A 26,855-nucleotide genomic window follows, 5' to 3' on the forward strand; every position below is an offset into this window, starting at 1 on the left:
TTCTGGTAATGCCTACCAGGCCTACAGGCACCTCTTCTCAGTGTAGAGGTGGGGGGCGTGGACACATTTAGGATTGTGTGTGAATATTTTTTGTGTATAGGGGTGGGGGTGGGATGTACAAACACTTAATCATAGCACATTGGAGAGCAAAATAATAGGCTACTAAAATATATATATATATTTCAGTGTTAGGCAAATATAGACTAGTGTCCTAGTAGCCTAGTCTAGATAGGCTAATAGTTTGAAACATTTTTTCACAAAATAAATAGGACTAGTTAAAATATAAATATAAATAGTTAAAATATGGCAATCAACCTTGTTCCTTAACATGTTTCAAGTAAATTCTTCAAAATGCATCTACCTGTGTCATGGTCCACTTTTTTCATGAATATTAATTATTCGAGACAACATTTTTAACCATGTACAATCATTTAAAGCACTTTCTTTAGTCTTGATCTTAAATCTCAGCATTGCATTGAATTCCCCATATGTGAAAACCTATAAAAGCACATTACATTCAGGTTTTTACCTTGCACATTCAAAAAGATAAGTGATTAATTAGATTATGACCTGGCGGTGGCCATATTGGATTTCTCCATTTTGAGGCATTATGGGTAATTTTTGAGCCTGGCATACAGAAGATTTGAATTCAGCACCCTTCAAAACCCTAAAAATGTTGTATGCCAAAAATGAACATGATTTGCCTTTGGGGTTATTCTTTTTTGAAAACTGACCCTGACTAAAAGACTCTCAACCAGTGGCGGCTGGTGAAAAACAGTCTTGGTGGGGCTGCTGTGCCAATAGATTCCCTTGCCTTGTCCAGTACAGGTATTCAAGTGAACAGTCAGAAAATTACTACAATTCTACAATAATCATTTCATGTCCTTCTCAAAATCAGCAGTTTTACAGATAAAGTTAACCATTTACAGCTATATTAGGCCCCATTTCTACTTTGGAAAGGAACAGTATCAAAGACTCAAGTTCTTGAGCAAAGAACATTTCACCATTTGACACCAATTACACACATAGTACACCAAACTGTACTGCACTGCCTTTATCTTCAGACAAACAGATCCTGGGGTTCACAATGACACCCCCTTAACAAAATAGAAAATATCACCAAATTTACACTCTTTCAAAATATGGAAAAATTCTTCAATTGACAAAAGAACATTATGTACATACTACAATGTTCACACCACCTTCCGAGAGAGAGAGAGAGAGAGAGAGAGAGAGAAAATTAAGGTAATATTTTGCATGAACATTACTGAGTGGAACGGAGGCAAACTAAAGAAGCTTGAAAAACTTAAATTAAATAACTTGACTAACTAATAACACCAAAACCTTTAAATTAAATTGGTTAAAATTAATTAACAGTGTAGTGGACAAAGCAAATTAAGTATACAAAACCACTTAATTAAATGCGTTGCTAAACTTGGGTTTGTCTTACTATAAGTGTCTTGTGTGTACTCAGTGGCTGAGTTAGAATTTATTTTAAAAAAACATGTAAATTGCTATTTTAGGCTTTTGTTTTGTTTTTAAACTGAGCAAATAATTTGTTTTAGAGTGTGGAATACTCCAAAGAATATTTCACTTCTGTGAACTGATCCTCATAATGTGTAAAGTGAAATCAAAATACCAGCATGGCTGCAGCTTTGAACACTGTTACAAACAGTCCCGGCCTCCCCTATTACCATTATAACTGGTCTGCTGTCCCAATAAAGATCACAGCTTTGACCCCCTAAAACAAACAAACAAAAAAAACCATCACTCATTCGTTTTATCTTAAATTTTCACCCTCGTTTCCACACCAGGAGCAACATTCGGGAATAAATCCGAGCAGCTCGTCAGGTCACCTGAGCTGAAGAGGTGGATGTGCTCCTTTCCACCTGCGCAGATCAGCAGCCTCCGTGACATGTGCGCGCTGACAGTGTGAATGAAGCCTGACACGGTTTATAACGAGTCAAACAAACGTCTCTCCTCCAACCGGGATGTGCAGTTGTCATTAAACCATGAGAAAGATCTGATGTGCGCACCTCCATGCGCCTCCAAAAGGATCCCCGCCAAACTTTGGTGTCATTGATATGATTAGTTTTGTCCCGTTTTAAACCTCCGAAGAGTTCTTCAACTTACTCCAGCAAAACACACGGAGACAAAATAAAAATAAATAAATATATAAGCCAAACGTCGTCATCACCGTCATCTCTTCCTGACTGACTGACAGCAGCAGCAGCTGCAGAGTCACGTGTATCACCGACTGTAATCTAACGTTCCCGCATTTTTGTAGCAAAGGCTAAAATTCCGGCGCCCCAAAGCCATTAATTTTGGCAATGTTGATTTGCCAAATATTTATTAATTTTCCCTAGCAACTACATACAATTGGTTATTTCGCTGCACTTCAAGGGCGCCCAAGACGAGGAATGATACGTTCTCTGCTTTTGTCGGTGGAAACGCACTGTTGAATGAGAGTCAGTTGGAGGAAATGTTGTTTTAATCATTCATATTACATGTAGGCACATACTATTAAGTAAAACTGACATTGATAATACTTTTTAAATATATGACTTTTCCTCTCCACATCTAGGAGGGCAGCGCCCGAGCGCCCCCTATGGGCCAGCCGCCACTGCTCTCGACAAGAAAATTACATAGCAAAACAGAGTCAGTACAAAGTGAGAGGCTGCACAGACACAGATGCTCCAGCCTGTGAAAAGGCCACCTCAAGCAGCACACACTGCTTACGATGCTGTCAGACACACAGGTATTAATAGGCCAGTTTACACAGCCCTGTAGCTGGGAGCAGCACACAAATAACAGAATTAACAAGGGGAAGAAACATGATAAAATACTACTATATTGCTGTATGCTGGTCTGAAATCTGACATGTTTCGTGCAGATGAGAATATTCACTAACAAAATGCCGGAGGGGGACTTGTTGCAAACTGAGCTGTATTTCATCCATCACAACTGAATGTGTCCGATTTAAAATATTTTACTTGCAAATAGTCACATTAAGTGTAAGTAGGCATTTACAATAATCTGTGTGTACAGTATTGAGAAAGGCAGCATGGATGGAGTGTAAAGAAAGAGAGAAAAAAATTCCACTGCCATTTGTATATTTATCATCGTACAACCAATTAGAAAAAAAGGGTTTGATGACTAGTCACATTTCATATTTTAATAAATAAATTAAATGAAAACAGGATGCAGTCATACTTTTGAAAATATAGTATCCTAATCTCACATGGTGGATCAGTTTTAGTTGCATAGTTGCTGCAAGTTGCTGTGTCGCTCAAGGATCACACCTCTTACCAGTAGAGCCCGACCAATATGGATTTTTTGAGGCAGATGCCGATAACAATATTTGAATGAAAAAAAATGCAGATAATCGATAAATCGGCTGATTTGCCAATAGACGATAAATCAGCCGATATTTTTTTTAATGAATAAAATGTTCTTTTTTTGACCCTTAACAAAAAAGGTATGAGCTAAAAGCTGAAGCTTTGTCCTCATATTGATTAACTTTGTAACAGAAGAATTTTCAAGTTCAAAAAATGCAATCAAGAATTAAACCTTTGTGAAATTAGCAAATACATATCCTTAAAAAGAGATGTGAAATACATCTGATCTTGTACCTCTTGTTGCTGAAACTTAGATATTGGTTCAGGATAAGGATATAGAGCCTTATAAACTTACTTGTATACTTTTGTCATCTGATCAGTGCAGTGTGACGGCGAACTACGGGGGCCGCTGGGGTCAGTGATGAACACATTTAAGCAGGGGTGTAAGCAGCTCTCAGTTGAATGGAGTCAGAGCTCCATCTACTGGACAAACGGTGCAAGGACATTTTACATTGCCGACACAAACATTATTTCAGTAACTGTTCTGTTTATGAGAAATTATCAGCGTTCTATCTGCAAAATTTCGGCTGATAGTGAGTACTTTGAAAAGGTTTATATCGGCCGATATTATCGGCCGGCCGATATATCGGTCGGGCTCTACTTACCAGTGTTTTGCTCAAGAACATGTCAACACAGTAACAACGATTCAATCCCCTAACCTCGTTTCACTGCGACCTACTCTACTCCAAGACTTTCCTCACAAGATGACCGAGTTTCCTGATCTGTGATGTTTCTGTTTTAATGTGATCCAAACTTGATAATATTATCAGGTGTTTATTTTTTACAATTCAGATTCATTACAACCCCTGGCAAAAATTATGGAATCACCGGCCTCGGAGGATGTTCATTCAGTTGTTTAATTTTGTAGAAAAAAAGCAGATCACAGACATGACACAAAACTAAAGTCATTTCAAATGGCAACTTTCTGGCTTTAAGAAACACTATTAAAAATCAGGGAAAAAAATTGTGGCAGTCAGTAACGGTTACTTTTTTAGACCAAACAGAGGGAAAAAAATATGGACTCACTCAATTCTGAATCATGAAAAACAAAAGAACGCTCCAACACATCACTAGTATTTTGTTGCACCACCTCTGGCTTTTATAACAGCTTGCAGTCTCTGAGGCATGGACTTAATGAGTGACAAACAGTACTCTTCATCAATCTGGCTCCAACTTTCTCTGATTGCTGTTGCCAGATCAGCTTTGCAGGTTGGAGCCTTGTCATGGACCATTTTCTTCAACTTCCACCAAAGATTTTCAATTGGATTAAGATCTGAACTATTTGCAGGCCATGACACTGACCCTATGTGTCTTTTTGCAAGGAATGTTTTCACAGTTTTTGCTCTATGGCAAGATGCATTATCTTGAAAAATGATTTCATCATCCCCAAACATCCTTTCAATTGATGGGATAAGAAAAGTGTCCAAAATATCAATGTAAACTTGTGCATTTATTGATGATGTAATGACAGCCATCTCCCCAGTGCCTTTACCTGACATGCAGCCCCATATCATCAATGACTGTGGAAATTTACATGTTCTCTTCAGGCAGTCATCTTTATAAATCTCATTGGAACGGCACCAAACAAAAGTTCCAGCATCATCACCTTGCCCAATGCAGATTTGAGATTCATCACTGAATATGACTTTCATCCAGTCATCCACTGTCCACGATTGCTTTTCCTTAGCCCATTGTAACCTTGTTTTTTCTGTTTAGGTGTTAATGATGGCTTTCGTTTACCTTTTCTGTATGTAAATCCCATTTCCTTTAGGCGGTTTCTTACAGTTCGGTTTCCTCCCATTCGTTCCTCATTTGTTTTGTTGTGCATTTTCGATTTTTGAGACATATTGCTTTAAGTTTTCTGTCTTGACGCTTTGATGTCTTCCTTGGTCTACAGTATGTTTGCCTTTAACAAGCTTCCCATGCTGTTTGTATTTGGTCCAGATTTTAGACACAGCTGACTGTGAACAACCAACATCTTTTGCAACATTGCATGATGATTTACCCTCTTTTAAGAGTTTGATAGTCCTCTCCTTTGTTTCAATTGACATCTCTCGTGTTGGAGCCATGATTCATGTCAGTCCACTTGGTGCAACAGCTCTCCAAGGTGTGATCACTCCTTTTTAGGTGCAGACTAACGAGCAGATCTGATTTGATGCAGGTGTTCGTTTTGGGGATGAAAATTTACAGGGTGATTCCATAATTTATTCCTCAGAATTGAGTGATTCCATATTTTTTTCCCTCTGCTTGGTCTAAAAAAGTAACCGTTACTGACTGCTACAATCTTTTTTTCTTGATTTCTTATAGTGTTTCTTAAAGCCAGAACGTTGTCATTTGAAATGACTTTAGTTTTGTGTCATGTCTGTGATCTGCTTTTTTTCTACAAAATTAAACAACTGAATGAACATCCTCCGAGGCCGGTGATTCCATAATTATTGCCAGGGGTTGTATAACTGCATATAAAGAGAAGAGCAACACTCACCCTGTCATGATCATGTAGCATATCAGCATAACAGGACCTATGGGTGAAAAAAATTAAATAGAAATACATATTCATAAATATTCAGCTTTGGTCAACAACACAACAGATCATGTGAAGCAGTGTTGGTACTGCTGCCGACTGCAAAAACAAAATGATCATTAACAACATCGCATATGTGGACTTTACCACCACTAAGTAAGTTGTTCTCCATAAATTCTTCGATTTTTCCCATTCCACTTCTTTCCACTGCTCCCTTTAGGAGGTAACAACAGATGAGAAATAATCTGAATCTTCTTCTGCCTCAAACTACCTGCATGTCCTTCCTCACCACATCCAGAAACCTCCTCTGTCACCCTTCTGTTCTCCTCCTGGCTGACAGCTCCATCCTCTGCACATGCCTGAACCATCTCAATCTCACCCCCTCACTGTCACCAAACTGGATGACATTCACTGTCCTATGTGTGATCTGCACATTTGATTAGGCAAAGATTACACCAGATGCCCTTCTGGACACAACTCTGATTTATCCTGACTGACTGGTTTTATTTTATTTAGTATTACAAACTCTCTTTATCATGGAAGTGAGGGTAGGGCTGCAACTAATATTTCAGAATTGATTATTTTCTCAATTCATCAATTTAGTTGTTAGGCCCACAAAAAGTCAAACAACGGCAAAAAAAAAAAAGTTTTCCAGAGCCAATATGATGCCTTCAATTGTCATTTTTTGTATACAACTAAGATATTCACTTCGCTGACAGATAGATGTAAAGCAGCCAGTAAAATATATCAGAAAATGTTCACATTGAAGAAACAAATCAAAGAATTTTGATAAAAAACAACTTAAACAACTTCAATGACTCCAAATGATTGCTTATATAAATAGTTGATTAATTTAGTAGTTAATTATCTTAATCAGTGATTAATCATTTATCTTTCATTCAGTGCAAGACGCATTACTAATTTCACAATTAAAAAAAACAAAAAACAAAAAAGCTCCACTTCCTTCTTTTTAGCAACAGCCAGCACTAAAGTTTGGTGCAAAACAAAAACCACAGATAACATTTTAATATGTAACATTATGATGCTCTTGTTTATTGTCAGAAACATGGCTCAAAATACTAGTTACAAGTCGAATTAAGTCGTCCAACTTATACATCTTTAAATGAAACAAATTAATTAACGTTTGTGCTTAATAAAATAACACAACAGTCAAGTTTAACGAAACATACCGCTCTGTATTTTAGCAGTGACAGATCTCCACGGCACCAGAACCTGTGGATAGACGCCTCCACTGTACCTGGCTATTTCTTGGTGATAGTCGTACTCTTCACTCTCCTCCACCCAGTCCAGCAGTCCCGTGGCAAGATTAGCGCGTCCACAGAATGTCTTCATCATTACGACACAAATACAGACTGTACTCTGCGAAGATGTTTTTGTCCAAAGTTTCTACTTGTGCCTAGAAATTGAATCGAACCACAACACTACCTTTGTCTCAGTGTAAAGCTACCCTCTTGTTTCTTCTTCGTTTGTGAATTTCTAGCGGTCAGCTAATCAGCGTTGACTGCTGCCACCTATCACACTGGAGGTTCGGGTTCGACATGAACTTTTCTCGTCCGACGCGTGTTCATTTTCTGAAATTGCATTATTTGGGGTAAAATAAGGAAAACAACAACAACACACACAATTACATTTTTCTGTAATATGTAATTCACCACAGTAAATAATACACCCCTATGATTTTGTTTTGTTTTTTCTTTTGAAGTCACATGTTTTGTGCAATAAAAATGAACTGGTGCAAAATAATTGCATATTAATAAAATACCAACTTGGATTCCACAGAATCAGGAGTTGCCACAGCAGTTTCTTGTTGCCTTGTGCCTGGTGGCTCCATCTTCAGCCTCCTTCTCATGATATAACCTGCATCTCAGTCTCCCCTTCATCCTCATCATTCCCAAAGACAATTATAGCATTTCCACCTCGACTTCCTGCTTTCTGACTCCCCTCTGCACAGTTTCCTTCACTTCTCTGCCACTTTTTAACCTTATTTTACCTTATTTACCTTGCACAAGAAGTCCGTCTTGCACCTACTTTCATTCACATTTTTTCCAGAATTTACCCCCTCCTCTCCAATATATAACAGTCTATGATCAAACCTCACCGTAAAACCTCAAGCTGCTCCCTACTCTCATTACACATCATGTCAACTGCAAAAATCATAGTCCATGGAGGTTCCTCCCTCCCACATCTTCAATCGCTTATTCCAATTAAGGGTCGTGGGAGGCTGGACCCTATCTCAGCAGTCATAGGGGGTGAGGCGGGGTACACCCTGGACAGGACACCAGTCTGTCACAGGGTCACATATAGACAAACAAACACATTCACACCTACGGACAATTTAAAGTTTCTACAACCCCAATTCCAATGAAGTTGGGACGTTGTGTAAAATGTAAATTAAAAACAGAATACAATGATTTGCAAATCTTCTTCAACCAAAATTCAATTGAAAACATCACAAAGACAAGATATTTAATGTTCAAACTGATAGACTTTGTTTTTGTGCAAATATTTGCTCATTTTGAAATGGATGCCTGCAGCACGTTTCAAAAAAGCTGGGACACTGTGTTACATCACCTTTCCTTCTAACAACACTCAATAAGCGTTTGGGAACTGAAGACACTAATTGTTGAAGCTTTGTAGGTGGAATTCTTTCCCATTCTTGCTTGATGTACAACTTCAGTTGTTCAACAGTCCGGGGTCTCCGTTGTCGTATTTTGCGCTTCATAATGCGCCACACATTTTCAATAGGCGACAGGTCTGGACTGCAGGCAGGCCAGTCTAGTACCCGCACTCTTTTACTACGAAGCCACGCTGTTGTAACACGTGCAGAATGTGGCTTGGCATTGTCTTGCTGAAATAAGCAGGGACGTCCCTGAAAAAGTTGTTGCTTGGATGGCAGCATGTGTTGCTCCAAAACCTGGATGTACCTTTTAGCATTGATGGTGCCATCACAGATGTGTAAGTTGCCCATGCCATGGGCACTAACACACCCCCATACCATCACAGATGCTGGCTTTTGAACTTTGCCCTGGTAACAATCTGGATGGTTTTTTTCCTCTTTTGTCTGGAGGACATGACGTCCATGATTTCCAAAAACAATTTGAAATGTGGAGTCATCAGACCACAGCACACTTTTCCACTTTGCGTCTGTCCATTTCAAATGAGCTCAGGCCCAGAGAAGGCAGCAGCGTTTCTGGATGTTGTTGATGTATGGCTTTTGTTTTGCATGGTAGAGTTTTAACTTGTACTTGTAGATGTAGCGACGAACTGTGCTAACTGACAATGGTTTTCTGAAGTGTTCCTCAGCTCATGCGGTAAGATCCTTTACACAATGATGTCGGTTTTTAATGCAATGCCGCCTGAGGGATCGAAGATCACGGGCATTCAATGTTGGTTTTCAGCCTTGCCACTTACATGTAGAAAGTTCTCCAGATTCTCTGAATTTTCCGATTATATTATGGACTGTAGATGATGGAATCCCTAAATTACTTGCAACTGAACACTAAGAAACATTGTTCTTAATCTGTTGGACTTTTTTTTCATGCATTTGTTCCCAAAGTGGTGATCCTCGCCCCATCTTTGTTTGTGAAAGCTGAGACTTTTGGGGATGTTACTTTTACACCCAATCATGACACTTACAATTAGTGTCCTCAGTTCCCAAATGCTTATTGAGTGTTGTTAGAAGGAAAGGTGATGTAACACAGTGGTAAACATACCACTGTCCCAACTTTTTTGAAATGTGTTGCAGGTATCCATTTCAAAATGAACAAATATTTGCACAAAACAATAAAGTTTATCAGTTTGAACATTAAATATCTTGTCTTTGTGGTGTATTCAGTTGAATATAGGTTGAAGAGGATTTGCAAATCATTGTATTCTGTTTTTATTTACATTTCACACAACGTCCCAACATTATTGGAATTGGGGTTGTACTTCTTGGGACATCATGGCCACTCATCCACTCCAGTGATGTTTGATAGAGTATACTTTGGTCATTGATTGATGAGCTTTGATTGATAGCAGTTCACACACTTTATTACATCCACGGCTGTGAAAATGGACCACATTTTGCTGCACCTTTTTTTTTTTTTTTTTTGAAGCTTGTATTTCTTTAACTTTAAAAAAGCATGTCCGGCCCTGAAGCAATCTTCTAAAGTAGCAGTTGCTAATGCCTCTCCTGTTGACCATCTGCGCCAACATATTTAATGTCCATATTCAATCTCAGTATTCATTTCAGGGGTTCAAATGGAGGCTTTCACCTTTGCACGGATCTTTTAAGGATTGAAAATGTGTGAAATGTTTGAAACCTGGTCGCCTATTAAAAATCTTTGAGTTTTTCTGATTAAATGTAAAAGTATATTTATGGCGTAACCTTGGCCCTTCAGCTTCATTTGGTGGGTGGATGTATAAGATGCGTGTAGCAATGTGAAATCCAGATTAAAAGCTCACTCAGGTAGAATTGTAACAGAGTGAAAATTGTACCTACAGTGCACCCAGAAAGTATTCACAGCGCTTCGTGTTTACCACATTTTGTTGTTATAGCCTTATTCCAAAAATGAATAAAAATTCTATACACAGTACCCCATAATGGCAATGTGACAAACGTTTTGAGATTTTTGCTAATTTATTTAAAAAAATAAAAATAAAAATCACATGGACATCAGTATTCACAACCATTTCTATGAAGCTCAAAATTCAGCTCAGGTGCCTCCTGTTTCCACTGATCATCCTTGAGATGTCGACAGCTTAATTGGCATCCACCTGGGGTAAATTCAGTTGATTGGACATGATTTGGAAAGACACACACCTGTCTACATATAAGGTCCCACAGCTGACAGTGCATGTCAGAGCACAAACCAAACATGAAGTCAAAGTAATTGTCTGTAGACCTCTGAGACAGGAGTGTCTCGAGGTACAAATCTGGGGAAGGGTACAGAAACATTTCTGCTCCTTTGAAGGTCCCAATGAGCACAGTGGCCTCCATCATCTGTAAATGGAAGAAGTTCGGATCCACCAGGACTCTTCATAGAGCTGGCCACCCATCTCTAGGAAGAAGTGCCTTAGTCAGGGAGGTGACCCAATGAACCCAATGGTCACTCTGTCAGAGCTCCAGCATTCCTTTGTGGAGAGAGAAGAACCTTCCAGAAGTTCAACCATCTCTGCAGCAATCCACCAATCAGGCCTGTATGGTAGAGTGGCCAGACGGATGCCACTCCTTAGTAAAAGGAACATGACAGCCCAACTGGAGTTTGCCAAAAGGCAACTGAAGGACTCAGACCATGAGAAACAAAATTCTCTGGTCTGAAGAGACAAAGATTGAACTCTTTGGTGTGACTGCCAGGTGCCATGTTTGGAGGAAACCAGGCACCATCCCTACAGTGAAGCATGGTGGTGGCAGCATCATGCTGTGGGGATGTTTTTCAGCAGCAGGAACTGGGAGACTAGTCAGGATTGAGAGAAAGATGAATGCAGCAATGTACGGAGACATCATGGATGAAAACCTGCTCCAGAGTGCTCTTGAGCTCAGACTTGGGCAGACAGTTTATCTTTCAGCAGGGCAATGACCCTAAACACACAGCCAAGATATCAAAGGGGTAACTTCAGTTCAACTCTGTGAATGTCCTTGAGTGGTCCAGCCAGAGCCCAGACCTGAATCCGATTGAACTTCTAAAAATGGCTGTTCACCGACATGCCCCATCCAACGTGATGGAGCTTGAGAGGTCCTGCAGAGACAAATGGGAAAAACTGGCCAACAATAGGTGCACCAAGTTTTTGGCATCATATTCAAGAAGACTTGAGGCTGTAATTACTCCCAAAGGTGCATCAACAAAGTATTAAGCAAGGGGTGTGGATACCTACATACATGTGATTTTTTATTTTTTAATTTTTAATAAATTTGGAAAAAAACACTTTTATATTGTCATTATGGGGTGTTGTGAGTAGTATTTTGAGGGGAAAAAATGAATTTACTCCATTTTCAATTCAGGCTAAAACATAAAATGTGGAAAAAGTAAAGCGCTGTGAATACTTTCTGGATGCACCTTAACAGTTACAACTGTACCTACATTTATACAATTTAACAATACAATTTTATGAGTTACATATCTCTGTAACTGCAGGTGGGATTTGCACTCCAGACTCCTTGCTCAGGAGGCAAATTCTCTACCACGTCAGGGGGAATCCCCGCTAGCCAAGATAGTAGTAACATGTTTCAATCTGGATTTCTTTGCTACATGTGGCTGTGCTTTGTTGTCTTTCCCAGAGTCAGCAAAGGTTAAAAACAAAAAGTGGCATAATTAAGCCACCAAAAACTTAACACAGGCTTAAATATAACGGATGTAGCTAGATTTTTCAGCAGCTTGAACACTGCACTTTAAAATGCAGCAAGCAGTTAAAGGAAGGCCAACTTCAGTGTCCATCTGAGAAGATCAAGATTTACTGTCAACACAGAAATGTTTTTGTCCTGAGACGTCATGCACACTTGGCAGTGGGCAGACAAAAGGCCATGGTGGAAGGAGGCACTAAGATGTCAGTAAATATAGGCCGGTATCCTGCTGGCAGAGGGGGAGCACTCTGTTCCACCAGTTCCAGAACAGTCCCTCGTAGATCCCTGGAGACGTCACCACGGATGTCCATCAGTACACACACATGCTCTTCGCTGTGAAATAGAAAAATAAAATGTAGGTACATTATAAGCTGAGAGAACAGTGGGTTAGGTTTAACTTCAGTATTACCACAAAACAACCTTTTTCTTGCATGTTAATGTAATAATGACTTAAGTGTTGTTTTTATTTTTTGTAATTGCAATAAATAAATAAATAAAGTGGCTGTTAAAAACGTTGAATGCACTACAGAACTTTAAAAGTAAAACCAAAATGTATATGTCACCCCCTAGTGGTTGATAATTAACTCAGCCACATGGGGAGTGCAGCCAGTACACTTTGAGTGCAGGTCCCAAGCCCAGATAAATGAGTAGGATTGCGTCACGAAGGGCGTCTGGCATAAAACAATCCACCATAACCATGCAGAGTACAAACTGATTTTCCATACCAGATCGGTCGAGGCCCAGTGTCGCTGACCTAACAGTCCCCCCTAACAATTAGTCTGCATGCTTCATTTTGAACCACAGCAACTCGTCTGAGACTGAGTCTCTACACTCAAAGCTATCAAAGGGAATAATGTGATTATTAACCAATTAAAACCTCTTAAATCATTCTTAAGTCAGTTTTAAGCAGAAACGAGGCAATAATCAGTGAATCACTACTGACGCTCTGAAATGATATAGTTGCAGCTCTGATTTGCCCTCCATCTTTTATGATGAAATAATGCTGAATTTACGTGGAAACGACTGTTGTACAAAGCTTCAGATATCTGTCGCTGAGATAGATGATGACTGGAGTGCAGTTTGAAGCAGAAACGAGCTGATAATCTGTGAATCAATGCTGACGCTCCAAAATGACGCATGCGTAGTGAAGGCAGGGTGGACCGATTTTTAGGGCGGACCGTTCAGTCGGCAACACCAGGTTAATAAAGATTGTCAACAGTGCCGTTGACCAACAGGGTGCTGACGGAAATTGGGCTACTGCTGGGCGAAGAAGAAGAGTAGGAGAACGTGTCCACAAACTAGAAAGAGTGGAAGTGAGAGTCGGGGCTTAGCATGTTGTCAGTATGACTGTTAAAGGGAGAGAGCTGGCTGATATGATGGAGAGGAGAAAGGCAGACATATTGTGTGTGCAAGAGACCAAGTGTAAGTGAAGTAAGAGCAAGAGCATCGGTGGTGGGTTCAAGTTGTTTTACCATGGTGAGGGCAGGAAGAGAAATGCTGTTGAGGTCATTTTAAAGGAAGAGTATGTTAAGAGTGTGTTGGAGGTTAAGCGAGTGTCTGACAGGGTGATGACTGTGAAGTTGGGAATTGAAGGGGTGATGATGAATATCATCAGTGCATATGCCCCCCGCAGGTGGGTTGTGAGATGAAGGAGAAAGAAGATTTCTGGAGTGTGTTAGATGAGGTGGTGGAGAGTGTGCCCAAGCATGAAAGAGTGGTGATTGGAGCGGACTTCAATGGACATGTTGGTGAAGGGAACAGAGGTGATGAGGAAGTAATTGGTAGATATGGTATCAAGGACAGTAATGTGGAAGGACAGATGGTAGTTGATTTTGCAAAAAGGATGGAAATGGCTGTGGTGAACACCTACTTTAAGAAAAGGGAGGAGTACAGGGTGACATATAAAAGTGGAGGAAGGTGCACACAGGTGGACTACATTCTGTGTAGGAGATGGAAGCTAAAAGAAATTGGAAATTGTAAGGTGGTGGAGGTCAATTCATTTACATATTACGAAGGATGTTGTCCATCTGTCAGTAAATAAGATGTTCAGAGGTACAAAAGAATTGTTAGCTATGCGGCAGTTGCTTAAAGACAAATTAAAATACAAGTTCTGGTGAAGAACCCTACACAGATGGTTAAAGTGGATGGAGCTGACATTCAAAAATTTTTTTAATATTGCAAGAATTTATTGAATAAACTGTACAGGTGTCAGAAAAAGCGGATGCCATATGAGCGGAATGCAACTATTATTAAGGGCCCCTTCACACATAGTGCAAAGTTTGGATGGCGTTTGGACAAAAACGGCAAAACAGCGCAAATCAGTTCGAAATTAGCGCACCATGAAACATTGTGCCGACGGGCAGGCGTGCACGAACCTGGTGCGAGAGTTCATGCACGCACCGGTGTCTTTCAGGGAGGAACACACAGTGCCAGTTGCGGCACATCGCGTCGCTCATGTCGAGGAAATATAAAAACCAGCCGGTACCTGTGGGACCACATTGCACCACTTACGTGGAATATAAAAAAAAATAAAACCAGCCAGTACCTGTAGGACCACATCGCACCGCTTCTGTGAAAAAAAAAACAACCAAAAAAACATACGATCTACTGGATGCGAACTTGCGCCATCTAATAGCTCTGATTGCCAGTCAGTGACTTTACCACTGAGCTATGGAGCTGTTCTATGAAAGCTGTGAATCTGCCTCATATCAGGAAGGACATGGAAGTATTACAGAATAAATTAAAATCACACGTCATATAAACACTGCATTTATCAAGCGAGCAATATAAATATGATCCGTCTGTTCCTCTGGTGATGACCCATGGTCACAGACATACAGTCGTGAAATGACATGAATGAGAAGTAGTTCACTCATCTCATTCATGTCCACATCTGCTGGCGTGTCTCCAACCGGCCGCGCTATGTGGAACAGAGCTCACGTGGGTGACGTGACAGTGAGATTGCTTGCTGCGTGTTCTGATCTGATGGTCAGTTTCAACCTGGGAGCAGCCTGTGCATGTGCGTGCTGTGCGCGCGCTTGCTCACTGCAGCACGTCGCCACAGTGATATATGTTTTTATTTATGCCCACTAGATAGCAGCAAATAGACACACGCGTGTCACAGTGGGTAGTTATTTGTCCATGTCCGTCCAAACACAGTACGTGGTGTCCAGCTGGAATGTCCAGATCCACAGACTTCCACAGCCACTTCAGTGGGAGGACACACCTCCTGTCATCTCAGCACGCACACCAAAGTCACACTTTCTCTGCGAGTACAAAAGTGATGTGATTATGTATTTTAATTTTTTATTCATTTTTAATTATTTATTCAATTTTATGTTGACTTGTTTTATGTAAGGCGCCTTGAGACGGCTTTCGCTGTGATTTGACACATTATAAGCTAATTAAATTAAATTAAAATTAATTAAATTGTCTGCAGTCTGTTATCATGCCAAGAGTGCTACTGGCCACACATTTTCTAAGTGCCATGTGAGCGGTGTTAGATGTTCTTGCGTGTCACCTGGAATTTGGCTGGCACCTGCCGCGAGAGGGTGCAATGGGTTCGCACAGCGCACACTTTGTCTTTCAGGCACTTGTGTGCGCAAATAGCAACAGGTGTATGAGATGTTGGAGGGAGGGATGACATTAAATCAAAATCAAATCAATGTTATGTATATAGCACCAAATCACAACAAACAGTTGCCCCAAGGCGCTTTATATTGTAAGGCAAAGCTATACAATAATTACGGAAAAACCCCAACGGTCAAAACGAACCCCTGTGAGCAAGCACTTGGCAACAGTGGGAAGGAAAAACTCCCTTTTAACAGGAAGAAACCTCCAGCAGAACCAGGCTCAGGGAGGGGCAGTCTTCTGCTGGGACTGGTTGGGGCTGAGGGAGAGAACCAGGAAAAAGACATGCTGTGGAGGGGAGCAGAGATCAATCACTAATGATTAAATGCAGAGTGGTGCATACAGAGCAAAAAGAGAAAGAAACACTCAGTGCATCATGGGAACCCCCCAGCAGTCTAAGTCTATAGCAGCATAACTAAGGGATGGTTCAGGGTCACCTGATCCAGCCCTAACTATAAGCTTTAGCAAAAAGGAAAGTTTTAAGCCTAATCTTAAAAGTAGAGAGGGTGTCTGTCTCCCTGATCTGAATTGAGAGCTGGTTCCACAGGAGAGGAGCCTGAAAGATGAAGGCTCTGCCTCCCATTCTACTCTTAAAAACCCTAGGAATTACAAGTAAGCCTGCAGTCTGAGAGCGAAGCACTCTATTGGGGTGATATGGTACTATGAGGTCCCTAAGATAAGATGGGACCTGATTATTCAAAACCTTATAAGTAAGAAGAAGAATTTTAAATTCTATTCTAGAATTAACAGGAAGCCAATGAAGAGAGGCCAATATGGGTGAAATATGCTCTCTCCTTCTAGTCCCCGTCAGTACTCTAGCTGCAGCATTTTGAATTAACTGAAGGCTTTTCAGGGAACTTTTAGGACAACCTGATAATAATGAATTACAATAGTCCAGCCTAGAGGAAATAAATGCATGAATTAGTTTTTCAGCATCACTCTGAGGCAAGACCTTTCTAATTTTAGAGATATTGCGTAAATGCAAAAAAGCAGTCCTACATATTTGCTTAATATGCGCATTGAAGGACATATCCTGATCAAAAATGACTCCAAGATTTCTCACAGTATTACTAGAGGTCAGGGTAATGCCATCCAGAGTAAGGCTCTGGTTAGACACCATGTTTCTAAGATTTGTGGGGCCAAGTACAATAACTTCAGTTTTATCTGAGTTTAAAAGCAGGAAATTAGAGGTCATCCATGTCTTTATGTCTGTAAGACAATCCTGCAGTTTAGCTAATTGGTGTGTGTCCTCTGGCTTCATGGATAGATAAAGCTGGGTATCATCTGCATAACAATGAAAATTTAAGCAATGCCGTCTAATAATACTGCCTAAGGGAAGCATGTATAAAGTGAATAAAATTGGTCCTAGCACAGAACCTTGTGGAACTCCATAATTAACCTTAGTCTGTGAAGAAGATTCCCCATTTACATGAACAAATTGTAATCTATTAGATAAATATGATTCAAACCACCGCAGCGCAGTGCCTTTAATACCTATGGCATGCTCTAATCTCTGTAATAAAATTTTATGGTCAACAGTATCAAAAGCAGCACTGAGGTCTAACAGGACAAGCACAGAGATGAGTCCACTGTCTGAGGCCAAAAGAAGATCATTTGTAACCTTCACTAATGCTGTTTCTGTACTATGATGAATTCTAAAACCTGACTGAAACTCTTTAAATAGACCATTCCTCTGCAGATGATCAGTTAGCTGTTTTACAACTACCCTTTCAAGAATTTTTGAGAGAAAAGGAAGGTTGGAGATTGGCCTATAATTAGCTAAGATAGCTGGGTCAAGTGATGGCTTTTTAAGTAATGGTTTAATTACTGCCACCTTAAAAGCCTGTGGTACATAGATTGATCATATTTAAGATCGAAGCATTAATTAATGGTAGGGCTTCCTTGAGCAGCCTGGTAGGAATGGGGTCTAATAGACATGTTGATGGTTTGGAGGAAGTAACTAATGAAAATAACTCCAACAGAACAATCGGAGAGAAAGAGTCTAACCAAATACCGGCATCACTGAAAGCAGCCAAAGATAACGATATGTCTTTGGGATGGTTATGAGTAATTTTTTCTCTAATAGTTAAAATTTTATTAGCAAAGAAAGTCATGAAGTCATTGCTAGTTAAAGTTAAAGGAATACTCAGCTCAATAGAGCTCTGACTCTTTGTCAGCCTGGCTACAGTGCTGAAAAGAAACCTGGGGTTGTTCTTATTTTCTTCAATTAGTGATGAGTAGTAAGATGTCCTAGCTTTACAGAGGGCTTTTTTATAGAGCAACAGACTCTTTTTCCAGGCTAAGTGATCTTCTAAATTAGTGAGATGCCATTTCCTCTCCAACTTACGGGTTATCTGCTTTAAGCTGCGAGTTTGTGAGTTATACCACGGAGTCAGGCACTTCTGATTTAAGGCTCTCTTTTTCAGAGGAGCTACAGCATCCAAAGTTGTCCTCAGTGAGGATGTAAAACTATTGATGAGATAATCTATCTCACTCACAGAGTTTAGGTAGCTACTCTGCCCTGTGTTGGTATATGACATTAGAGAACATAAAGGAATCATATCCTTAAACCTAGTTACAGCGCTTTCTGAAAGACTTCTAGTGTAATGAAACTTATTCCCCACTGCTGGGTAGTCCATCAGAGTAAATGTAAATGTTACTAAGAAATGATCAGACAGAAGGGGGTTTTCAGGGAATACTGTTAAGTCTTCTATTTCCATACCATAAGTCAGAACAAGATCTAAGATATGATTAAAGTGGTGGGTGGACTCATTTACATTTTGAGCAAAGCCAGTTGAGTCTTACAATAGATTAAATGCAGTAGTGACATTACATGGTTTGCACACAATTCCTGCCTCATGCGCACTAAGTGTGCACAATGTGTGAAGGGGCCCTAAGTTATAGTTATGCTGCATTCAAGAGCAATTGGGAATTTTGGAATTTCCAATCTCAGACAGAAGTCTGATTTCATACAGTCCTTATTTTTGCATTTGACATCATTCCTCAAATTAAGCACTCAGTTTGAGTAACGTTTTCCTGTGTTATCCAGTGATCTTTGTTTTCTTATTCTCAGTCTATTAAAATATTTGATAATATACTTTTTTTGCTCTTCTGTTTCATCAGTTATGTGAAGTCCATGTTTATAGATTGTTCTATTTGTTGTTCATAAAGCAATAAAGGAAACTTGGAGGCAGATGTGGTTTTTCCTCGCTTATATCTCAAACATGGTCGTTTAAAAATGACAGAATTTCAAGTTCCAGTTTTCCACTTATATCAAATGCAGGATTAAGAAATATCATGTGTTGGTTACCCGATGTCGGGGTATTTTGATGCTAGTCCGGACACTTCCAGAGTGAGCATGCTGGGGTCGCTGAGTCGGATGAAGTCGGCCAGAATTAGTGGTAAAGCCCAAGGATTCGTCTCAGATACCAACACGTCGCTGTCCTGCACAGACAGACAGACAGCTGCACTTTATTGTCACGTTGGATCTGTGTGACCTGCTGTCAGCATTAAATGAAAAACCCAAGACTCACCAAAGTCAGTCTGATTCATCATCCTTTGTAACAACTATCTCCACCAAATATTACAGCAACTCTAAAATATGTCAAAGCTGTAATGGTGTGTAATTTTACAACCCCAAATCAGAAAATGGTTGGACGGTAAGAAAAATGCAAAAAAAAAAACAAAAAAAAAAACTCAGTGATTCTTACATTTACTTTGACTTATTTTATTGCAGACAGTGTGAACCCGAGATATTTCATGTTTGTTTTTGTTTTGTTTTTTCTGGTTAACTTCATTGAATTTGTTAATATAAATCTATTCCTGCATTTTATGACCTGCAACACCCCCCCAAAAAAAAAAACCCACAAAAATTTGGGACGCTAAAGCATTTACCACTTTATAATGTTGCCAATCCTTCTCACGACACTTAACAAATCCTTTGGCGTTGAAGATACCAAGCGATGAAGCATTTCAGGTGTTATTTTGTTCCATTCTTCCTGCAGACATGTCTTAAGGTGTGCAACAGTACGGGGTTGTTATTGCATTTTTTGTTTCAAAATTCCCAACACCTAAAAATTTTCTTAACCCTATGCTGATGTGCTGCCTTCAGAAGAATTAAAGACTTTAGTTTCACTGTTGTTTGTGGAGGTTGATTCATGTCACTGGATCGTGTTGTTGGCTCTAGTCCTCTTGGTGGATATGTGCACCGGCCTCAATCTTAAATCATATTTTAGCTGCAAACGTCACAAGTTGTGTCACATGTGCAGGCAAGGAGAATGTACATGTACTGTGAAGGTGTGTCTGGCTGTTGTGCTCTTTACATGGCATGAGACAGCAGGGGTGCCGCCAAGGAATTTGGGCCCCTTGAAAAGAAATATTACTGCCCCCCCGCCCCAATATATTATTTTGTCAGTATTATAATTGTATTAGGGGCCTCTCTGGGCCCCTGTCAATCATGGGGCCCCTAGAATCTTTCTCCTTATTCTCCCCTTTTTGGCACCTCTGTGAGACACTGTTAGACTTTAGACCAGGATTTTGTTGCTCTAAGGTGCAAATGCTTTCTGGTGAAGGAACATAGTGAAGCACCAGTTCTGCACCTCATTCTTTTACAGCAATACACCCACAGGAGCACAAGTGGTGTTCTAAAACACTATGGTGGGAATAAATGTCAGGTGGCAGTTGGTAAAAATTACTTAAAAACAGTGGATCTTCACCAGGCTGTGGAAGACGTCTTTGAACTGATGATGGTCCTGGACCATCTGTTGGGCCAGCTGCCTCCTCTCCTCAGGGCTGCGACACACCAGCTTCTTCTGCATCAGAGCCCGGACGTACTCCACCACTATGAGCCACTGGGCCTCCTCCTGCAGACACTGTAGAAGCACACAACAAGTCAAAGGTCAAGTCCTGCCACTTCAGTTCTTATGTTTGGTTACTGAACAGGCATACGTTACAAACTGAAGGTACATGGTAAACATTACATGCTTGTTTTAGACTCATTTTGGACTGGGCCTGTAAAAAAAAACTGTAACTGTAAAGTTGAAAAGAACTTTAACCATTAATATAGTGCCCAACAACTATTTTCTAAGTGAAGATGTGGTGACGTCATAGCGTCATACACAGAGAATGAAGCACCACTCCCTCTGTGTGTTGTAATATTAACATTTTTATTCCTTGTTCTCATTGCCACATCAGACACACATGCCTGTTTACTGCATGCATGCAGACTTATCTGAAATTCTTTCTGTGCATCAAAGAACGAGGATGTCAGTTGGAGCCTTTTAGCAGGTGGAAGTGCTCGCCATCTGGGAAAAGCCAAATGTTGTGGATTTTAGTGTGTCTATATTTTTGATCAGGGGTATCTTTTAATTTAATTTCTTGAGCCTGCATGCATGCACGAAACATGCATGTGTGGTTAGTGTGGCAGTGAAAAGAAGGAACAGAAAAGCTCAGATTACAACACACACAGAGGGAGCGGTGCTTCATTCTCTATGCAGAGCAGAGAGCACTTTAACCATTAACATAGCATCCACCAACTATTTTGTACAACCCCAGTTCCAATGAAGTTGGAATGTTGTGTGAAATGTAAATAAAAACAGAATACAATGATTTACAAATCCTCTTCAACCTATATTCAATTGAATACACCACAAAGACAAGATATTTAATGTTCAAACTGATACTTTTTTGTTTTTGTGCAAATATTTGCTCATTTTGAAATGGATGCCTGCAACACGTTTCAAAAAAGCTGGGACAGGGGCAACAAAAGACTGGAAAGGTTGATGAAAAGTTGATGTTCCAAACAGGAACATTCCACAGGTGAACAGGTTAATTGGAAACAGGTGAGTGTCATGATTGGCTATAAAAGGAGCATCCCCAAAAGGCTCAGCCGTTCACAAGCAAAAATCAGCCTAGGATCACCACTGAAAAAATAGTCCAATAGTTTAAGAACAATGTTTCTCAACGTTCAATTGCAAGGAATTTAGAGATTCCATCATCTACAGTCCATAATATAATCAGAAGATTCAGAGAATCTGGAGAACTTTCTACACGTACAGTAGTTTTCAGAATAATAGCAGTGCTATGTAACTAAAAAGATTAATCCAGGTTTTGAGTATATTTCTTATTGTTACATGGGAGCGCCTTGGGGCAACGGAGCGCCTTGGGGCAACTGTTTGTTGTGATTTGGCGCTATATAAGAAAAAAGTTGATTGATTGATTGATTGATTGACACAAGGTACCAGTAGATTCAGTAGATTCTCACAAATCCAACAAGACCAAGCATTCATGATATGCACACTCTTAAGGCTATGAAATTGGGCTATTAGTAAAAAAAAAAGTAGAAAAGGGGGTGTTCACAAGAATAGTAGTGTGGCATTCAGTCAGTGAGTTCATCAATTTTGTGGAACAAACAGGTGTGAATCAGGTGTCCCCTATTTATGGATTAAGCCAGCACCTGTTGAACATGCTTTTCTCTTTGAAAGCCTGAGGAAAATGAGACGTTCAAGACATTGTTCAGAAGAACAGCATAATTTGATTAAAAAGTTGATTGGAGAGGGGAAAACTTATACGCAGGTGCAAAAAATTATAGGCTGTTCATCTACAATGATCTCCAATGCTTTAAAATGGGGAGAAAAAAAAAACAGAGACGCGTGGAAGAAAACAGAAAACGAACCATCAAAATGGATAGAAGAATAACAAGAATGGCAAAGGCTCATCCATTGATCAGCTCCAGGATGATCAAAGACAGTCTGGAGTTACCTGTAAGTGCTGTGACAGTTAGAAGACGCCTGTGTGAAGCTAATTTATGTGCAAGAATCCCCCGCAAAGTCCCTCTGTTAAATAAAAAACATGTGTAGAAGAGGTTATAATTTGCCAAAGAACACATCAACTGGCCTAAAGAGAAATGGAGAAATATTTTGTGGACTGATGAGAGTAAAATTGTTCTTTTTGGGTCCAAGGGCCGCAGACAGTTTGTGAGACGACCCCCAAACTCTGAATTCAAGCCACAGTTCACAGTGAAGACAGTGAAGCATGGTGGTGCAAGCATCATGATATGGGCATGTTTCTCCTACTATGGTGTTGGGCCTATATATCACATACCAGGTATCATGGATCAGTTTGGATATGTCAAAATACTTGAAGAGGTCATGTTGCCTTATGCTGAAGAGGACATGCCCTTGAATTGGGTGTTTCAACAACACAATGACCCCAAGCACACTAGTAAATGAGCAAAATCTTGGTTCCAAACCAACAAAATTAATGCCTCGCAGATGTGAGGAAATCATGAAAAACTGTGGTTATACAACTAAATTCTAGTTTAGTGATTCACAGGATTGCTGAAAAAGCAGTTTGAACATAATAGTTTTGAGTTTGTAGCGTCAACAGCAGATGCTACTATTATTGTGAACACCCCCTTTTCTACTTTTTTTTACTAATAGCCCAATTTCATAGCTTTAAGAGTGTGCATATCATGAATGCTTGGCCTTGTTGGATTTGTGAGAATCTACTGGTACCTTGTTTCCCATGTAACAATAAGAAATATACTCAAAACCTGGATTAATCTTTTTAGTCACATAGCACTACTATTATTCTGAACACTACTGTAAGCGGCAAGGCTGAAAACCAACATTGAATGGCCGTGACCTTCGACCCCTCAGGCGGCACTGCATTAAAAATAGATATCATTGTGTAAAGGATCTTACCACGTGGGCTCAGGAACACACAGTTCGTCACTACATCTACAAGTACAAGTTAAAACTCTACCATGCAAAGTGAAAGCCATACATCAACAACATCCAGAAACGCCGCCACCTTCTCTGGGCCCGAGCTCATTTGAAATGGACAGACGCAAAGTGGAAAAGTGTGCTGTGGTCTGATGAGTCCACATTTCAAATTGTTTTTGGAAATCATGGACATTGTGTCCTCCGGACAAAAGTGTTGTGTGGGCCGCTGAAGAGGAGGTACTGCTGGCCCACCACCACCAGAGGACGCCCTGCCTGGAGTGCGGGCTCCAGGCACCAGAGGGCGCCGCCGCCTCACGTGAGCAGCTACGGTGACAGCTGTCACCCATCACCTGAGACAGCTGACGGCAATCATCTGTGGGGTATATCAGCAGGACGGCACCTCCACCTCATTGCCGAGATATCGTTTCTACCAGAGAGGTAACGTATCGAAGCTACGGAGTGTATCTTTTTGGATTGTGCTAGTTTGTGGATTACTGTTCCAACGAGAGGTGGAGGTAACTTCCCTGCTGTTCGGAGTCCTGGGTGCAAACGCGCCCCCATCTAACTGTCCTTTGTTCCTCGCCAGCAGTACCAGGTCCGACACGCGGAGGCAGTGGCCACCTGGGAGTTCGGGACTTGGCGGCTCCAGTATTCCCGGGGTCCTGTGGCGGAGGAAGCCGTGTGGTTCCGGTCTTACCTTGGAGAGGCGTCTCCTATCTTCGAGCCTGCCCACACTTTTGTGAATTGACTGTTGTCCATTGCTGTGATTGGTTGTATTCGTTGTGCACATTCACAACAGTAAAGCTTTGTTATTTTGACTTACTCCATTGTCCGTTCATTTGCGCCCCCTGTTGTGGGTCCGTGTTCCTACACTTTCCCAACAAAAAGAGGAAAAAGACCATCCAGATTGTTACCAGCGCAAAGTTCAAAAGCCAGCATCTGTGATGGTATGGGGGTGTGTTAGTGCCCATGGCCTGGGCAACGTACACATCTGTGATTGCACCATCAGTGGTGAAAGGTACATCCAGGTTTTGGAGCAACACATGCTGCCATCCAAGCAATGTCTTTTTCAGGGATGTCCCTGCTTATTTCAGCAAGACAATGCCAAGCCACATTCTGCATGTGTTACAACAGCGTGGCTTCGTAGTAAAAGAGTGCGGGTACTAGACTGGCCTGCCTGCAGTCCAGACCTGTCGCCCATTGAAAATGTGTGGCACATTATGAAGCGCAAAATACGACAACGGAGACCCCGGACTGTTGAACAACTGAAGTCGTACATCAAGCAAGAATGGGAAAGAATTCCACCTACAAAGCTTCAACAATTAGTTATTGAGTGTTGTTAGAAGGAAAGGTGATGTAACACAGCGGTAAACATGCCACTGTCCCACCTTTTTTTGAAACGTGTTGCAGGTGTTGTACAAACTATAATCCAGCAAACCAGCTTTGTAATGTGTGAGTGTCTTATATAGTGATATAAGTCCATAATTTCTGTTCAAACGTGAAAACAGTTGTTTATATACACAAATTATAGAAATAATTCCTGGAAAAATAAATGTAGAAGCTTCAACAAGTAATATTTGCCATCCAAATGATACTGGGGCTTCGTCAATCACTTTCTAGACTGATTCACTGTGCCCCTGTGTGCATGTGACACACATGAGTCATGTTATAAAATAGCTGATAGTCTGGAGAAGACATAACACATGCTCATCAGTTGGACAGGGTAGTCTTCTAACTAATAACAGTTTTTGGGCCACCTTTCCTCTGTTGTGAGAAATAAATACAAAGACACTAACATCCACAAAATTTACTTTTTATAGGACAAAAACTGACTCGACTTGCCACTTAGTTTTACCCTTAATGTATCTATCCAAAAACAAAACAGTAATTTATAAGGGGGATGTCTTTATGCATAAAAATATGGCATAACTGCTGAAACTATATATGCAGTTTTGCAGATATAGCTACTGACTCACTGTGCCCCGGTTTCCCCTACTGTAAATTAATGTACCTGAAAAAGCTACTTTAAACCCACTTTACATTCATAGCAAACATGAATCTTAAAGACCTAAAATTTCTGGATGCAGACTGAAAGCTGTGTGACCTGCCGGCAGGGGGGGCGTACACGGCCGTACATCTCCAGGTGGTGCTCGAGCACCCGGCAGAGTTTGGGCGTTGGGTCTTTTTGAACCAGCCAGGGTCGAGTCAGGAGGTGTGACAGGAAAGGTTGAAGGTCCAGCAGGAGCTGATCCATCACCAGGTGGCACGCCCGTCTCACCGCCCGGTCCAAAGCTGCCAGCGGGTTGGGAGGAGTCCTTGAGAACTGGCCCGCTGTTTGGGATGACTGTTGCTGCTGCAGGCTCTCTGTGGATTTTCTGATCAAAACAGGAAGCAAATGGTGGATTTCCTATAAAACATCATCTCTAACTTGCACGCCACAACTTGTTTTCTTCGTGCACGTGTTTGCTCAGTGATCGGCTAAATAATTCATTCTGAGAAAAATGTGCATGTGCACCCAAAACACTGAAGCACAATTGTGTCAAAGTGTGACGGTAGAGAACAATTACAGCTTCTCTCATCTCACTTGAGTGTGATGCAGTTGCTGATGGAGGCCAGCAGATAGTGGAGGTAGAACTTCTTTTTGTTGCTGCTCAGATCTCTGTGGTGCTCCTTCCCAAATGTCACCAGAGCTTCTCGAAACCTGGATACACATTATGTAAAAAAAAGTATGAACGTGATGGAGAAGTAAATATTAAGAGCAGTTTCAACCCATTTAATACAGAGAATAAGGTGGACATCAGGTGGCGTGACAGCTGTGCCTACTTGTTCAACAGGTTCTCCATCTCATATAGTCCCATCTGGATAGTCTGGTCTCGTAGGGATTCACCAATCATCAGTGCCACTCTAGCATTCTCCTCTAGCATCTGTCAAATTCAACAAAGTCACATATGACAGGTCAGCTAATGTAGTTTATGGACTTTGTTTCTAAAAAAAAAACAACAAAAAAAAGTCACCTTTTTCCACTCAAACAGTGTGTGTGCCCACCTGTGTAATAATGGTGGGTAAGCTGGTTTGGTAATAACCTTCGTGGTCGGTGTCGGGCTCCTGGTCTCGTTGCCAGTCTTGCAGCTCGACTTGTAAAGCTTTGTGCATCCACTCTGACACACTTTTCTGCAACACAAACATCATTACAATCTTCACAACTCTATCTGGATCCTGCAGACTTTCATTTTCAGTAA

At 40.7% G+C, this 26,855-nt stretch overlaps 2 protein-coding genes across 5 annotated transcripts in view; both read right to left on the reverse strand.

The window, feature by feature from the left end:
* prmt7 (protein arginine methyltransferase 7) overlaps positions 1 to 7,419 on the reverse strand; it is a 20,595-nt gene extending 13,176 nt beyond the window's left edge. The window contains exons 1-2 of the mRNA XM_034177143.1: positions 7,178 to 7,419; positions 5,881 to 5,917 (exon numbers count right to left, since the gene is read on the reverse strand). Of these exons, the coding sequence (XP_034033034.1) occupies positions 5,881 to 5,917; positions 7,178 to 7,275 (135 nt within the window). The 5' untranslated portion in view covers positions 7,276 to 7,419. The remainder of the gene's footprint in view (positions 1 to 5,880; positions 5,918 to 7,177) is intronic.
* Positions 7,420 to 11,870: 4,451 nt separating this feature from the next.
* The window catches only part of exoc3l1 (exocyst complex component 3-like 1), a 49,768-nt gene continuing 34,783 nt past the window's right edge, over positions 11,871 to 26,855 (reverse strand). For 2 of the 4 annotated variants that reach the window (XM_034177150.1, XM_034177149.1), the window contains exons 9-15: positions 26,662 to 26,787; positions 26,440 to 26,540; positions 26,201 to 26,317; positions 25,721 to 25,991; positions 20,608 to 20,763; positions 19,203 to 19,336; positions 11,871 to 12,595 (exon numbers count right to left, since the gene is read on the reverse strand). In XM_034177150.1, coding sequence (XP_034033041.1) covers positions 12,409 to 12,595; positions 19,203 to 19,336; positions 20,608 to 20,763; positions 25,721 to 25,991; positions 26,201 to 26,317; positions 26,440 to 26,540; positions 26,662 to 26,787 — 1,092 coding nt within the window. In that variant the 3' untranslated portion in view covers positions 11,871 to 12,408. Of the gene's footprint in view, positions 12,596 to 19,202; positions 19,337 to 20,586; positions 20,764 to 25,684; positions 25,992 to 26,200; positions 26,318 to 26,439; positions 26,541 to 26,661; positions 26,788 to 26,855 lie in introns of those variants that run through there. The other 2 variants (XM_034177151.1, XM_034177152.1) reach the window with 2 other exon arrangements.

This window comes from Thalassophryne amazonica, chromosome 8 (genome assembly GCF_902500255.1).
Source record: "Thalassophryne amazonica chromosome 8, fThaAma1.1, whole genome shotgun sequence".
NCBI lineage: Eukaryota > Metazoa > Chordata > Actinopteri > Batrachoidiformes > Batrachoididae > Thalassophryne > Thalassophryne amazonica.